The sequence below is a fragment of the Emys orbicularis genome, chromosome 9 (genome assembly GCF_028017835.1).
Source record: "Emys orbicularis isolate rEmyOrb1 chromosome 9, rEmyOrb1.hap1, whole genome shotgun sequence".
In the NCBI taxonomy this organism is placed as follows: domain Eukaryota; kingdom Metazoa; phylum Chordata; order Testudines; family Emydidae; genus Emys; species Emys orbicularis.
The window spans coordinates 83,222,344-83,238,314 of NC_088691.1; the positions used below are offsets into that span (position 1 = coordinate 83,222,344).

The 15,971-nt window shown below is 42.1% G+C and overlaps 1 protein-coding gene across 2 annotated transcripts in view; it reads right to left on the reverse strand.

Moving 5' to 3' along the window:
• Positions 1 to 15,971, reverse strand: part of VEPH1 (ventricular zone expressed PH domain containing 1) — a 139,802-nt gene that overhangs the window by 83,518 nt on the left and 40,313 nt on the right. For both annotated transcript variants that reach the window (XM_065411151.1, XM_065411150.1), the window contains exon 6: positions 5,685 to 5,905. In XM_065411151.1, the coding sequence (XP_065267223.1) occupies positions 5,685 to 5,905 (221 nt within the window). The remainder of the gene's footprint in view (positions 1 to 5,684; positions 5,906 to 15,971) is intronic.

A 15,971-nucleotide genomic window follows, 5' to 3' on the forward strand; every position in this document is an offset into this window, starting at 1 on the left:
AAAAACTTATTTAGACATTTGAAAATACTTTCTCCCTATTTATTTTGTCCATTTGGCAAATATTAACTTGCGGGGAAAGGGGCAATTTCAGTAACTGTTCCTGTAGGCTTTTCTGGTTATCTTTTGGACTAAACTCAGTTGATAAAACATACTACCTCACTTTTAACCTGAACTTTTGGTTAAATGAAGCTTGGTTACATTCCCTGGCAGGGCCAGATTAAGGCATAGGCCCTTAAGATTTGCGCCTAGAGCCCCAGCTCCTGGAGTCATGTGATTACATCAGACACTCAGCTTTCTTTCTTTTTTTTTTTTAATGTAGTCTTCATGATTACTAAGGACAACTTGAAAATGTAACGCAAGTGTCACAAATACAGTGATGTCTGCCTCAGTCTGAAACAATTGCTCTAAGAGGTGTGAACTGCCCCATGCATCTCAATGGGATATTTACTCTAAGATCCACTACTCTGGGGTACCCTGACAACACCACGCAAGCAGAGGGCTCTGTGGGGCAGGAAGTCAAGGGGCCCCAAAACCCAAGCAGATATAGCTAAACTGCTGGGGTAAATACTAGAAGAACCCCTTGTTGCCACCACCATCTCTTTAGGGAAAAGAATGAACTTCTGTTGCCACTCCTGGTGTGTGTGTGGGGGGGGATGAGGGCCACCACACCACTCTCTCAGTCTGTTTGGAGAGAAGAGAGCTCCCCTGCCACCACCTCTTCGAATGAGGGCAGGGCTAAGACACAGAGCTCTGTGCCATGTCTGTGCCTCTGGCCCCAGGTTACCTGGGATTGCACTGTCCCTCTTCACAGTGTTCCGGGTTCCCCAACCCCCGTGGATCAATAAGAAGCTATAAGCAACTTCTCCATAGCTAACCAGCAGGCTTCACAGGCCCTGCTCCAGGTTCTCCAAAGTCAGCTGGCTTCAAAGGCTGCACTCTGAGCCAGAACCAGAGCATAGTGAAAATAAGGCCAACTGGCTTCGGAGACTGGCTGGATTTAAAGGGTCTGTGCCACATTCACCCTGCCCTGTCCCTGGAGGATTCCAGCCAGCAGGTCATGAAGAAACAGAGCACTAACGGTTATTCATTACTGTGTTCTAGGTTTGGGGGACCCAAAGAACAGACTTAGGATCTAGGGGTGAAATCCTGGCTCCATTGAAGTCATTGGCAAAACCCCCATTGATTTCAGTGGAGGCAGGATTTCACCCCTAGAAGTCAGGAGTGAGATTCCTTAAAATCAGAAGAGGTGATGAGCAGGTTTTGAGGATTGCACATGAAGTTGAGGGGACCCAGAGCACAGACTTCAGAACCTGCTGGGGCAGCTCCCCCCCGTGTTCTGGAGGCTTGAGACCTCCCAGCAGTCAGGTCTGCCCCCTAGTGCTTTTTGTAGTGTTATTGTAGCTATGTTTGTCCCGTTTAAACCCAAGAAGACAAAAAAATCCAGTTCTTTAACTTTGGGAGGGAACCTGACCGGAAGATTGGTCAGTAATGCTTTTGGAAGCATATGGTAAGAATTTTACCTTAAACCAAGCTTAGTTTGTAAAGTTTTAGAGTAGGAAGCATTTTATCTTTATTTTTCTTATAACCATTTCTGATTTTAATGCCTTAATACTTGTACTCACTTAAAACCTATTTCTTTGTAGTTAAATAAACCTTTTTTTGTTCCTTAATCAAAATTAATCCAGTGTTGTGAACTGCGTGAGTAACTCCATTTAAGATGGCAAGTTGTTGTAAATTATTCCCTTACAGGGACAATGGACCTTTGTTATCTGAACTGTCCAGGAGAGGGTTGGACAGCGTAATACAGAATACACATTTCTGGAGGGAAAATCCGTGTCTGGGAGTGTGTTGGGGTTACCCTGCATGTGGTAACCGAGGTTGGTAGAAGCCAGAGTGTGACTGGAGCATGCTGGCAGGCTACAGCTATACACAGACACTCAGAGTGTAATGGAAGGCTGTTTGTGAGCAACCCAGGTGGGAGCTACAGCAACAAGGCATTGTAAGGCACCCAAGGTTCAGGGCAGGGGTGACACAGCCCCTCTCTGGTGTGGATTGCACCCCAAAAGGTCATAGGGAGCTAATATCTTTTACTGGACCAACTTCTGTTGGTGAAAGAGACACACTTTTGAGCTAGATTGTGACTAGCCCTGCGAGGGCCTCATTTTGTCAACCAGTTGCGTGATAAGATGGGAGATGTTATGAGAGAACTTTATGTCTGTACAGAAGTGAAGAGTTACTAGCTAAGGTGCCAATAGAAGGCATTCGTGAATATGTAGCATAGTTTCTGTGTTTTGTAGGACAGCTCAAACTTGTTGGTGTCACTGCAAATATCTTCCTTTGTGGCGCTCTTTACATCAGCTCTTCATATGGTGCAGGGGTTGATCCCATCACGTGCTCTCTGAAGCAAGGCTGTGAGGCAAGGGCTAACAGCAATAGAGATGTATTTATTAATCGAGTGATCTTGTTAGCTACTCTCCCTAAGAAAGGGTGAGGAGGAATGAGGGAAGGGTTATGGAGTCACCCCACCCCCGCACCAGTGACCAGTGAAGCTAAGATGGCACACATCAGCCTCCCTGACTGATTTCAGCCGAGCTCTGGGAATGGAGTTACTGCTATTGCCTAGAAAAAACTAGCAGTAGTTGATTCTGATTTGATTTCTCTATGATGGAAAGGTGAGGGACGTAGGTCATGTTTTGTGCTTTAAATCCTTCCTAGTGTCCCTTTCATCAAAGTATATGAAATGGGGAGCACTGCTCTCAGTCTGTGAGCAGCAACCGAACAGAAGATGTTTAGCTGGTTTATTGTTATTTGTTTTAAAAGCTGGACATATCCATGTAAAACAATCCAACAACTGTGCAGAGCTAGTCACTGGGCCATTTAAAAAAAATGCTGGATGCATCAAATTATGTAAAATATACTCTTAGTGAAAGCAAAAGAACATAAGAATGGCAACACTGGGTCATCCAATGGTCCATTTAGCCCAGTATCCTGTCTTCTGACAGTGGCAAATACCAGGTGCTTGAGAGGGAATGAACAGAACAGGGCAACAATTGAGTGATGCATCTCATATTGTCCACTTCCAGCTTCTGGCAGTCAGTGGTTAGGAACAACCAGAGCATGGGGTTGCATCCCTGATCCATCTTAGCGAATAGCCATTGATGGACCTATCCTCCATGAACTTATCTAATTCTTTTTTGAACCCTGTTATAGTTTTGGCCTTCACAAACGTCCCCGGCCATGAGTTCCACAGATTGACTGTGTGTTGTGCGAAGAACTACTTCATTTGTTTGTTTTAAACCTGCTGCCTGTTAATTTCATTGGGTGAGCCCTGGGTCTTGTGTTATGTGAAGGAGTAAATAAAACTTCCTTATTCACTTTCTCCATGCCAGTCATGATTTTATAGTCCTCTATCATATCCTGAGATGTTTCCTGAGATGACCATATTAGTATGAGATACTACGATCCGTGGCGCTATATTCGGAGTGCAAACTTCAGTAGACAAGTCCAAGGTAGTTACACACCAAAAATCCAGCTACAGGTAATGTTAACTTAGTTTCTCAGGAAGAAGACTTTAAAACTTTTGCATTATCAAATTACAGCACCCAATGAGTGTAACTCCATTGTCTAGGTCCTTCTCAACCTTCTACCTTAGTCTCTTCTCTCAGACTTGGATACCATACCATTTCCACATAGCTCCTGAAATCTGGAACAACCCTTCTCTTCTCAGGTTCCAAGCAACCTATTGCTATTCTATTCAGATTATTATACTGAGCCCAGCACCTTGGTATCCAGCAGTGCACTAAGTAATATGATTAGCTACAAATCTCCTACAAATCACACCTAAAACACACTTTCACCTTTCCAACACTGATCTCTGCTTTGGTGCTGTCCATCCCTATTTCTGCATTTAATCTTGTAAACTGCGTATTGTATTTGCCTGAGTTAGATTGTAAGCTTCTATGGGTAGGGATATTGTCTATTATATTACATGTTTGTCAAACATTCTGTACACCTATAAGGCTCTTGAAATGAAATAATCCAGTGGCCAGTTCATGTGTGTTGATACAAACCTTATGCCTTTCTCTTATGTTTGATGTTCCTACATGAGGAGCTATTCACATACTTAGAAGCACAGCGACAAATTCAAGTCTGGGGTAATTCCACTGAAGTCAGGTCCATATTGTTTATTTTATTGCAAGGAAAGGTTTTTCAAGCTTTCAAATGAAAATCACTGGGATTATTTTTGCTCCACATTTGAAAATCTGAGCAATGCCTTCCATCAACTGAGCTAATACAAGAGTTATTTGGAGGAAGATATGGTGAAGCCTCCTCTTGAGATATGAAACGTTAAAATAAATACTTGAAAATCTGTGTATTAAGTTACTTCTGATAGGAGAAGGGACAAATGTCTTAGAAAACAGGAGTGCCCCAAACACTGGGCAACGTATAAGTGTATGAGCAGAATCAATATTTGGTATTGCTGCAATGGTCCTAAAAAGAATTTTTGTTACCTCCTCCCTTAAATGCCACCACATTTCCCTTATCACTGCCAGCTATAACTCCTCCCAAAGTGGTAGGAGTGTGAAATTCTTTGTAGTAATTCCTCTGCCATTAGAGATAATGCCCTTGGCCAGGATTTTCAAAAATGGACTTCTAAAGTTAGACTCCTAAATCCACACGGCACCTTAATAAGTGACCTGATTTTAAAAAGTCCTAAGCACACAGTACAACCACAGTCTTCACTGGAAACTGCAGGGTGCTTAGCACTTTTGAAAATAAGATAACTTATTTTGGTGCCTATATATGGAGTTAGAAGTCTATCTTTGGACTCCTGTTTTGAAAATCTTGACACTTGTCTTTAGGATTCCCTTAACCCTTCCAGATGCCTCCTTGACTCTCCTCTCTGATGTTTCCCAGCTCTCTCTGAGATTACCTCTGTACTTTCTGATGTTCCTCACTACTGCTGTATGGTTGCATGGTTCTTCATGTTTGATTAGGGAATCACAAAGTAAAGTGGGGAAAGCCCTACTAAATCTACTCCAGACCTTTGCCAACTCCAGATTGTTCATATTCTTCAGTGTTTTGCTCAACCCAATATAAATGACTCAAATGACTGGGCGACCAGCACTTCCCTAGTGAAATTATTCCACCCTTTAAAAGGCCTTGATGTCTCCTACTCTGTAATTTGTTATTTAGTCCTTTAACTATTTAACTGCTTTTCAGCCCTTCTGACTGGTGGCAATCCTCCTCTCACCATATTGGTGTATTTTGGAGGCTGCAAAATAGAATAGATACTGGTACCATCCCTCCTTCCTAGAGTCATAGGTTTTAAGGCCAGAAGGGACCGTTCTGATCATCTAGTCGGACCTCCTGCGTAACACATGCTATAGAATTTTGCCAAGTGCTTCCTGCATTAAGCCCTGTTTGAACTAGAGCAGGCCTTCTAAAATGGCATCCAATTTTGATATTAAATTGATTGAAAGTCAGTTTAGAGATGGCAGCCTACAGTGACGGTAGAAGACATCTGATATACTGATTTTACTGAAGTTCCCTGCAGGTACTTGTATGTTAGCTCATTACTAATTGAGTACATTTAGCATAATTGTATACTCCTGTCACTCATCACACCGTGACAAATGTCTCAACTTATCCAGATATAAGATTAATACAGAAACTGGTTTTACCTGCTTCCTAATGTGGTGTCGTTTTCCAATTGTCGGATAAGAAGCTTGGCTATGGCAGTGAAACTGTTACTCATACGGTAGATATCTCTGCTCTGGTTGCCCAGAATATTTGAGAAGGTGTCGGTGATGTTCTTAATCTCCAGCAGAAGGATATGGTGAAACGAGTGCTCCATGTTGGCCAGCTGATTTACCAAATAGATCAGACACATCCTGGCTCTCTCCTATCCATTAAGAGAAGATAAATCATTTTAAAATGAATGCCTTTAATATTTGTTTAAAACTAAAGCCGACTGTGTGTATGCTACTGAGAAAAGCACAAAGGCAGCGTGTAGTGGTTGTTTCCTGGATTACTGAGAAAAGAACAATTGCATCAATTGGTGACATTATTTTTACGTACAGTTCATTTTATTCTATATTATCTATGCTGGCCTGACACCAATACACCTGACCTACAATTTACAGCTGTAGAGAGAGACTTGAAGGACAAATTCCTGAAGGCATTGACTTCACAGTGGCAGCCTGGCCCAGAGGGTAGGGCACCGGAATAGGAATCAGGAGACGTGGGCTCTATCGCTGACTTTGCCACTGGTCTGCTGTGTGAACTTGGGAAAATCTGTTTACCTTTCTCTCCTGTGTTTCCCCTCCCACCTGTTGTTTGTTATGCTGTAACATCTTCAGGGCAGGAATTATTTCTCATGATGGGCCTGGTTCTCATTTACACTAAAGCCCCTCTGGCAGCATAAAAGATTGATACCTACTTTAAGGCCCCTTTACACTACCAGAGTGCTGTAAAGGGCTTTAGAGGATCAGGGCCAAAACAGACATTCACTTAGAAAATCTTCCCATAAATAACTTTATAAATAAATGGAGATATTATTGAGTTCAGCCCCCTGCCTTCACTAGCAGGACCAAGTACTGATTTTTGCCCCACATCCCTAAGTGGCCCCTCTCAAAGATTGAACTCACAACCCTGGGTTTAGCAAGCCAATGCTCAAACCACTCTCCCCCCCCCCTTTAAGGAAATGCACAATTTAGGTGAAAAGGCCCTATGTGCAGTTAAACAGCTGGTAGTTCATTTGCATAACTGTAGAACAACATTTAAAATGATTGTATAAGTGCAACCAGCAGCTGAACAGCATAAAGAGCATTATCTTTATTGCTCTTTAGTTATGCATTTCCTTAAAGTTTTTCCATGTGAATGTCTGTTTTTTTAAAGGATTATTAAAGTGTCTCCCATCTAATTTTACTGGGCTCAGAGCTGATCGGGGCTATTGCATTTGTACACTTTAGCGGTGTCTAAACTAACCAGTCTCACCCTGTATGTGTACCGTCAATGAGTAGACACTCTTCTATCAAACACTGCTATCATCTTGCGCCTGCTCTTGCTTCCAATGAGCCAGTGTGAGTTTGGGCATTCAATTCAGAGGGAGCAGGATCATGATCCATATAAGTTAATACTATAGACACTGTCGCAGATCCTAATATAATTCCTCGGGTAATGCAGATATTATAGTTTTCTCTCGAAGATACGCTGGGATTTCCTCCTTGCAATTGGTAATATCTCCAAGTGTAATAAAAACTACATACATAAATGTTGTTCTTCTAGAAATATATGTTAGGATCTCCTATATATAGTGTGTATATATATATATATAGTATAGTATATATATAGTATCTGAAAGTGTGTGTGTGTGTATCTATTTATATCAGATCCTAAAGTATATCTCCATGAGATGTTCCAAGGTTTCTCTGTTTTGTTAGGATAGCTCCATTGACTGTAATACATTCAAACTCCACATTCATCAAAACATTAGAGGAACAAGTATTGAGAAAAGTGCACAGGAACCACAAATTGCAGCAGTACTAGCCAGATCCAATGAAACAGACTCCAGGCAAGAAACTCAGTTGGTGTAAATGGGTGTAGTTCCATTGAAATCACAGTCTACTCAGTACACACTTTATAAGTTGTTATAAAACGAGGAAGAAATTTTGCTTTCAGGATCTATAGTAAATAAAAATAAAAACATTGTAGCAGAATCCAAAACTTCTTTCTTTGGTTCCCAAAAATTAGCAGAACAATACTCCAAGTGTACTTCAGTGTAATGACATTCTCATGTCTGTTCTCCTTGGGCTATTTAAGAAGGGAAGAAAATAATAATTTCCAATACAGTTGGGACATGAAAATACTGCAGAGACTTCAGCAAAACCATTGTCTAAATATAACCAGAAAAATATTTATAAAAGAAAAACTAGTGGACTCATTTCAAATGGAGCAGTATCTCATATACTGAACAGTGACTACACATAGGATGAGTTGTTTCTTCTCTTCAACATATATTAAAAGATAACCATAGGTGAATCTATTTGTTGGAAAGCTATGGTCTGACTCAGTGCCTTTTTCTCTTTTCTTTATGGGTCTGAGAGATCTTAACTTTTTGGTATATATTCACTTATTTGTTTAGAAGACATTCCTCCCTTCAGGAGATAAACAAGGGCTCAATTAACATCTAACACACATTTTTTGTTTCCTAAACAATATTTGCAGCAGACATAACTGGAATGGAAGTTTCCACCATTTTCATGATATTGTGATCCAGCTGGAATGACTCCAGCAATGCTAAAATGCTGCTGTTTGCCCAGAAAGGGGTAGAACAATAAACTGTAGCTAGTAATATAATATGTAATTATTATACAAAGCAAAATTACAGGGAAAAAACTCAGCATGAAAGCAGCCATTATCTCTGCCACAATTTAGATTAAAAACTCCTCATAAAATGTATTTAGATGTAAATAACCATTGTTATTTTAAGCTTGATTATTTCGTATATTTATGTGCTTTACCAAAAGCATCTCTTGCATTTTATGGCATTACATTACCTGTTATGGGGAAAGATTTAAAATAAAAAAAATCAAGATCAGCAACATTTTAAAAATATTCGCTGTGTGGAATCAAGCAGGATCAGGAAACTAGAAAAGAAACCCAGAGTAACTCCAGATTTACATTGGTGAGCTGAAAACAGTATTGGCTCAAAACACTCAGCACTTGTAGGATTCCTAAAAATGTCCAATTGACTATCCCGCCCAAACTGGAGATGCTTTACTTTTGAAAAATTGCCAATTAAGGGTCAAATTCTGCCTTCAGATTCATACATGAGGCCCCCACTAAAGTCAGTGGAATCTGTGTGTGTGAAAGGAGGGCAGACTTACATCTAAGGGGATGTATTAGGCTTTTCTAGCAAAATCTCATCTCTTTAGGGGTTCTATCTAAACTATCTGGGTACTGAATACATTTTAGTACAGCACAAGAAGTTGCTTCCAGAAGTTAGAAGCATTACATTACTTTCTATCTACCTTTACAGTCTATACCCAAAAAGGGCCAAATCCTGAAATCCTTGCCCACTCATTCAAATAAACCTCCCAAAGGAAGGAACTAGGAGTAAATAAATAACGACTTCAGGATTTGGATCAGGACAATTAATAGTAAAAATAACCTTAAGCAAGCTGCCTTAAACTCCCAATAAACGGTAAACAAATAGCAAAATGCCGACAATACCTTTGTTATTCCAATTTCTCACCTATTTTCTTCATGTGGTATTTCTGGGGTTGACCCTCCTCTAAATTTAACTGGCCTATGCAAATGGCATATCTGTAACAAAGCTCCATCTCAAGCTATTTTATATAAAAAAGGTGAAAAATCACAAAAGAGCCATATTTAGAATGACTCTCAGGACACACAATATTTGCACCACCAAGATGAGCTGCAAGGTAAGAAGGGGTCATCAGTACATGTACGTGGGTATCATAGAATCAGAGAATATCAAGGTTGGAAGGGACCTCAGGAGGTCATCTAGTCCAACCCCCTGCTCAAAGCAGGACCAATCCCCAACTAAATCATCCCAGACAGGGCTTCGTCAAGCCTGACCTTAAAAACCTCTAAGGAAGGAGATTCCGTCACCTCCCCAGGTAACCCATTCCAGTGCTTCACCACCCTCCTAGTGAAAAAGGTTTTCCTAATATCCAACCTAAACCTCCCCCACTGCAACTTGAGACTGTTACTCCTTGTTCTGTCATAGAATCATAGAATATCAGGGTTGGAAGAGACCTCAGGAGGTCATCTAGTCCAACCCCCTGCTCAAAGCAGGACCTAATCCCAACTAAATCATCCCAGCCAGGGCTTTGTCAAGCCTGACCTTAAAAACCTCTAAGGAAGGAGATTCCACCACCTCCCTAGGTAACCCATTCCAGTGCTTCACCACCCTCCTAGTGAAAAAGTTTTTCCTAATATCCAATCTAAACCTCCCCCACTGCAACTTGAGACCATTACTCCTTGTTCTGTCATCTGCTACCACTGAGAACAGTCTAGATCCATCCTCTTTGGAACCCCCTTTCAGGTAGTTGAAAGCAGCTATCAAATCGCCCCTCATTCTTCTCTTCTGCAGACTAAACAATCCCAGTTCCCTCAGCCTCTCCTCATAACTCATGTGCTCCAGCCCCCTAATAATTTTTGTTGCCCTCCGCTGTACTCTTTCCAGTTTTTCCACATCCTTCTTGTAGTGTGGGGCCCAAAACTGGACACAGTACTCCAGGTGAGGCCTCACCAATGTCGAATAGAGGGGAACTCTATTCCCCTCGAATAGAGGGGAACTCCGCTGTACTCTTTCCAATTTTTCCACATCCTTCTTATAGTCCTGATCACTTTCCTCTCCTCTAAGTGCATCAGAATTGATTCCTTGAGGACCTGCTCCATGATTTTTCCAGGGACTGAGGTGAGGCTGACTGGCCTGTAGTTCCCCGGATCCTCCTTCTTCCCTTTTTTAAAGATGGGCACTACATTAGCCTTTTTCCAGTCATCCAGGACCTCCCCCAATTGCCTTGAGTTTTCAAAGATAATGGCCAATGGATCTGCAATCACATCCACTAACTCCTTTAGCACCCTTGGATGCAGAGCATCCGGCCCCATGGACTTGTGCTCGTCCAGCTTTTCGAAATAGTCCTGAACCACTTCTTTCTCCAGAGGGCTGGTCACCTCTGCCCCATGCTGTGCTGCCCAGTGCAGTAGTCTGGGAGCTGACCTTGTTCGTGAAGACAGAGGCAAAAAAAGCATTGAGTACATTAGCTTTTTCCACATCCTCTGTCACTAGGTTGCCTCCCTCATTCAGTAAGGGGCCCCCACTTTCCTTGACCTTCTTCTTGTTGCTAACATACCTGAAGAAACCCTTCTTGTTACTCCTAACATCTCTTCCTAGCTGCAACTCCAAGTGTGATTTGGCCTTCCTGATTTCACTCCTGCATGCCTGAGCAATATTTTTATACTCCTCCCTGGTCATTTGTCCAATCTTCCACTTCTTGTAAGCTTCTTTTTTGTGTTTAAGATCAGTAAGGATTTCACTGTTAAGCCAAGCTGGTCGCCTGCCATATATACTATTCTTTCTACACATCAGGATGGTTTGTTCCTGCAACCTCAATAATGATTCTTTAAAATACAGCCAGCTCTCCTGGACTCCTTTCCCCCTCATGTTATTCTCCCAGGGGATCCTGCCCATCAGTTCCCTGAGGCAGTCAAAGTCTGCTTTTCTGAAGTCCAGGGTCTGTATTTTGCTGCTCTCCTTTCTTCCTTGTGTCAGGATCCTGAACTCAACCATCTCATGGTCACTGCCTCCCAGGTTCCCATCCACTTTTGCTTCCCCTACTAATTCTTCCCTGTTTGTGAGCAGCAGGTCAAGAAGATCTCTGCCCCTAGTTGGTTTCTCAGCACATACACCAGGAAATTGTCCCCTACACATTCCAAAAACTTCCTGGATTGTCTGTGCACCGCTGTATTGCTCTCCCGGCAGATATCGGGGTAATTGAAGTCTCCCATGAGAACCAGGGCCTGTGATCTAGTAACTTCTGTTAGTTGCTGGAAGAAAGCCTCGTCCACCTTATCCCCCTGGTCTGGTGGTCTATAGCAGACCCCCACCACGACATCACCCTTGTTGCTCACATTTCAAAACTTAATCCAGAGACTCTCAGGGTAGTACTCAAGGGAGTAGTTGTTCTATTGCTTATACATCTCTGCTGCAAACCCCATCAAAATAAATTAGGCTATTTCCTTTGGTCAGTTGCTGCAATGTTTATGGCTATACAGCTATGCATGCACGAGATTATTACTTTTATTATTTTTCCTGGGTGCACTAATTATTCATTTTCTAAATACTTGACATCTGTTCAGTTTTTATGATGCCAGCTGTGTGTCTGCTTATTTTATCTTTAGTTGATTTGCTGCACTGTCGTAAATAACATCCGAAGGTTATAAGTGAGTGAAATTTTTGAAGGATTCAAAGAAATGAATTTTTTTTCAGAAGTCTACCTACAGCTGAGAAACGGGCAGCTTCAGGGGCTCTGCAGACACCAAAACAGCACCACCGCCTCTGCCTGCTCAATGTGGGGCGGGGGCAGAACCTCTGAAGAGAGCTAATGCGCTATTTTAACAAAACTTTGGGAAGAAAACTGGAGCATGAGCTGAGGACTACCGTGTTATTATGGGAGACCAAAAAAAGTTCCCCAATGAACAGCACAAAATACCTCCCCAAAGCTTTCAAAACCTGCTTAACCCCCTAAGAGGGACCTTGTTTACAGACCCCACCCCACCCTACATGACAACATATTACACTATTACTAAAATACCACTCTGGCCCACTTTTTTTCCTTTTTAAAAATCAGAGCTAAATGTCACATTTTAGGTTGCATGCCCTAATTATACCAGGCAGAATGATACTACTGGGATGCTGTGACTAACAGAGCCCAGAACCAAAACTTTCAGGAACAACATTAGTAATTGTATATTTTACCCCCACTCCCAGAATTCAGGAACACTCAAACTTCCAATAACAACATGCAATGCACCGTTTGGGCAAAAACCAAGGGGTAGATTCTGTGCAGTACAGAACTTACAGGTCAGGAGGTGAAGGGTGAAGGTAGCTTTAAGTCACCCTTGCAGCCTCCTAAGTCTAAGCTACTCCCACAGCTGCAGGCCCCAGACATAATTTAGACAGCCTTGAAGGCCTAAGTTAGAGTAACCTCCTTAGGCTGTGCCGCATCTCGATAGTGTTCATCTCCACCACACCCACCCTGGACGTGCTGCTTCCAAGCCGGACACACCAGTGGTTGTAGGGGAGTCCTTGAAGGACAGCCTGTAGTTATCCTCCTTACTTCCTACACCAAGGAATTGTTCCCTGACCAGAAGCAGGGTGTGTAGGACCCCGTATGCCACTCTGGCCCCTCTTCCCAGCAAAAAGTAGCCAGAGCAGGAATGAGAGTCTGACTCTAAGCATGGCCAATATCAGACCAAAGAACTGAAGCTGGATGTTTCAGAAGGTTATAAGTGTGTGTAACCAGGCGGCAGATACTGGCAAATTGTTTGCGAGCCTTAACAATGCTCGATCTGGCCTGAGAACAATATGAAATACATGAGTGTCTCCTGAACCCATTGAACAATGTGGTTCAGAGAAGAGTCAGTAAGTAAAGCTAAATAAGCGGGGCACACAGACAGGTCCAAAGCACATTCCTCTTCCTGTCTGTACTGTTCCTAACCCAATTAGTCATTTGGATCAGGGTAGACAACTTCCATTACCTAGGACAGCGGTTCTCAAACTTTACCAACCCAAGGACCCCCATTCTGATTTAATTTTTTTCCCAGACCCCCAAGGTCCACGCTCAGCCCCAGGCCCCACCCCCACTCCACCCCTTCCCCCAAGGCTCCACCCCCGCCCCACCTCTGCCCCACTCCACCCCTACCCCTCCTCTTCCCTGCCTCTTCCCTCCCACAGCTGTTCCCCAGTGTGCAGGAGGCACTGGGAGGGAGGGGGAGGAGTTGATCAGCGGGGCCCAGTTTGAGAAACGCTGACCCAGGACATTTTTTAGAAAGCAAAAAAAGGGGAGAGGAGTTGCTTGACCATTTTGGAAAGTTCACCTTTGCTTGTTGCTTCTATAAATGTTTTTCAATATCTAGTGAAAGGTCTGCCAGATGTCACTGGAACAGGACAAACAAGTCAAATTTATGTTATCCCTTCAAATATTCAGTGTTCATTGCTACATAGCCAGACTGTAACTAAACACTACACTAAGTCAGCATGTTACAGCTAGTTAGAAAACAAGACATATGACACAGGAAATAACTTCAGTTACTAAACACTTACAGAAGATAAGTTCAGAGGAAATAAACCACAGGTATATGGCCCAGTTGAGACTGAAGAGTGTTTGGTAGCTACACCTCTACATATAACGTCAGATGAAATATATAGGAAAAATACTCAGCAAATTGTTTCTTTGTAAACTGATTTATTACTGTTTAATATTTCAGTCTCTGTATGAGATGCAAAATCCATCTAGACCATTACTCCCTTATACTTGGTATAAATCAACTGAAGTGCCAATGTACTGATTAAGATGCTGTAGCTGAATGCAGCAGAAAAGTGGTTAAAGCAATACACATCTATTGGGATCTGTGACTCTCTCAAATGGGAGAAAGATGGTCTAATGGTCTAAATACAGAACCTGAATCAAATGCCTCAGTTCTAATTACAGCTCTGCCACTATTAGGTTTAATTAGTTTGAGATTGTAAAGCTTTTGTGTGATGTGAGCTGCTAAGAATTGTTCATAGAAATGAACAGATGCTGCACGGGATTGGTCAATAGCAATTGCTGGGGAAGGTTAATTTTACTAGGTTCCCTAACCATCCTAAAAGGCAGCAACAAGCTAATTTTGGCTCACTCTGCCCTGCTAGCCTGGGTTTTTGACACTAATGGCAGATAAACTTGCTGAGCTGAAACAGAGGTCTGATTTAATTCTCATAAGATTTATTTAATTAGATCTAAATGGCCCAAGTTCTAGTAGAAATAGTAAACATGATTTCTTCTTGTGCTCTTTCCACCACTGTGAGCATACAGCAGCTATTGCCTGTCTGTTGTGGCACTATATACTGCAAATCAAGAGCCAAAAGACGGAATTTGCCTTATTGCAACAAGTGAACTCAAAAAAAAAAAAAAAGGCTTTTGCTTGTATATTTCACTCAGTCCATTATTAAACAAAAGTGACATCCTTAGACTAGAAATGCTCATGGGGATGGTATATACACCACTTGCTGCCCCTCCCCTCCCCACCAGTGCATTCTAAAAAAGTCATCAATTGATTTTCAAGTACAGCTAGTTATACTGACACTTAAGCAAGGTACAAACAATTACTTGGAGCCTAGACTTTTGGGGCCCCTGCAGTCTGCACTGATTTATCAGCCCTTGCATGCTTAATCTCCCCATCAACCAACTGGGCTGTAGAGGAAGAATCACACCTCCAACCCCTGAACTCATCCCCTGAACCAGAATCCAAATGGTCACATCCCAATTTCCTCCTTCCTCTGCATCAGACTCTCACTTTAAATAAAAGCAACTACCTAACCTAAGTTTATGGGAATGACAATTCCCCATCCATCAAAACAGTTGCATGAAGGAGCATTTTCCCATAAACGTCACTACATTCCTGATGTGTTCTTATCACATCAATTTATCCTTTGCAACACTAGTGATGGACACAACATAGCTAGATATAACTCGAGTCTGTCTGAAGTACACCAGGGCAGGCAATGTACAGTATAAGAGAGTCTCTGTTGGGTTAAGCCAGCTGAACCGCGCCTTCATCTTGATGGCTGATCATTTATCAGAGCTTGCAGTCTTCCCTTCTAGTTCCCCCTATGGCTCCTTCCTCATCAAATATATTTATTACTTCTATGTGCTGATGCCTGTCAGTGAGCTGTGTGACAAGCTGCAGAACACAGAGGCACAGTGATGCCTCACGATACAAAATAAATATTTTGGGATGAAGGAAGATGGGTGCTAGGAGAAAGAGTATTTACTCCAGATTCTTTGTAGATCAATATCACTATTTAGGACCCTGGATATCATCTGTAGCTAAGCAAATAAAGATAATGATAACAATAATCAAATGTCATGTTTCCAGGCATAACCTAAGTACCTGTGTGGGGTCAGGAAGTTTGTTTGTTTGTATTTGTGTTTGATTTGTTTGTTTGTTTGTTTGGGGAGTGGGGGAGCACATGGTTTCAGTACTTTAAGATATCTTTTTTCACCTTCCTTGGACATATTCACTATTAGTCTCTACTGGTTGCAGGGTAGAGGACAAGATGAACCAAAGGCCTGGAAGTTAGGACCCTAAATACTTTTGTGGATGTGGCCCAAGGTCTGATCCAGGAAGGCAAATCTTATGGTAAATTCCTAATTTAAGAATTTAGGAAGCAC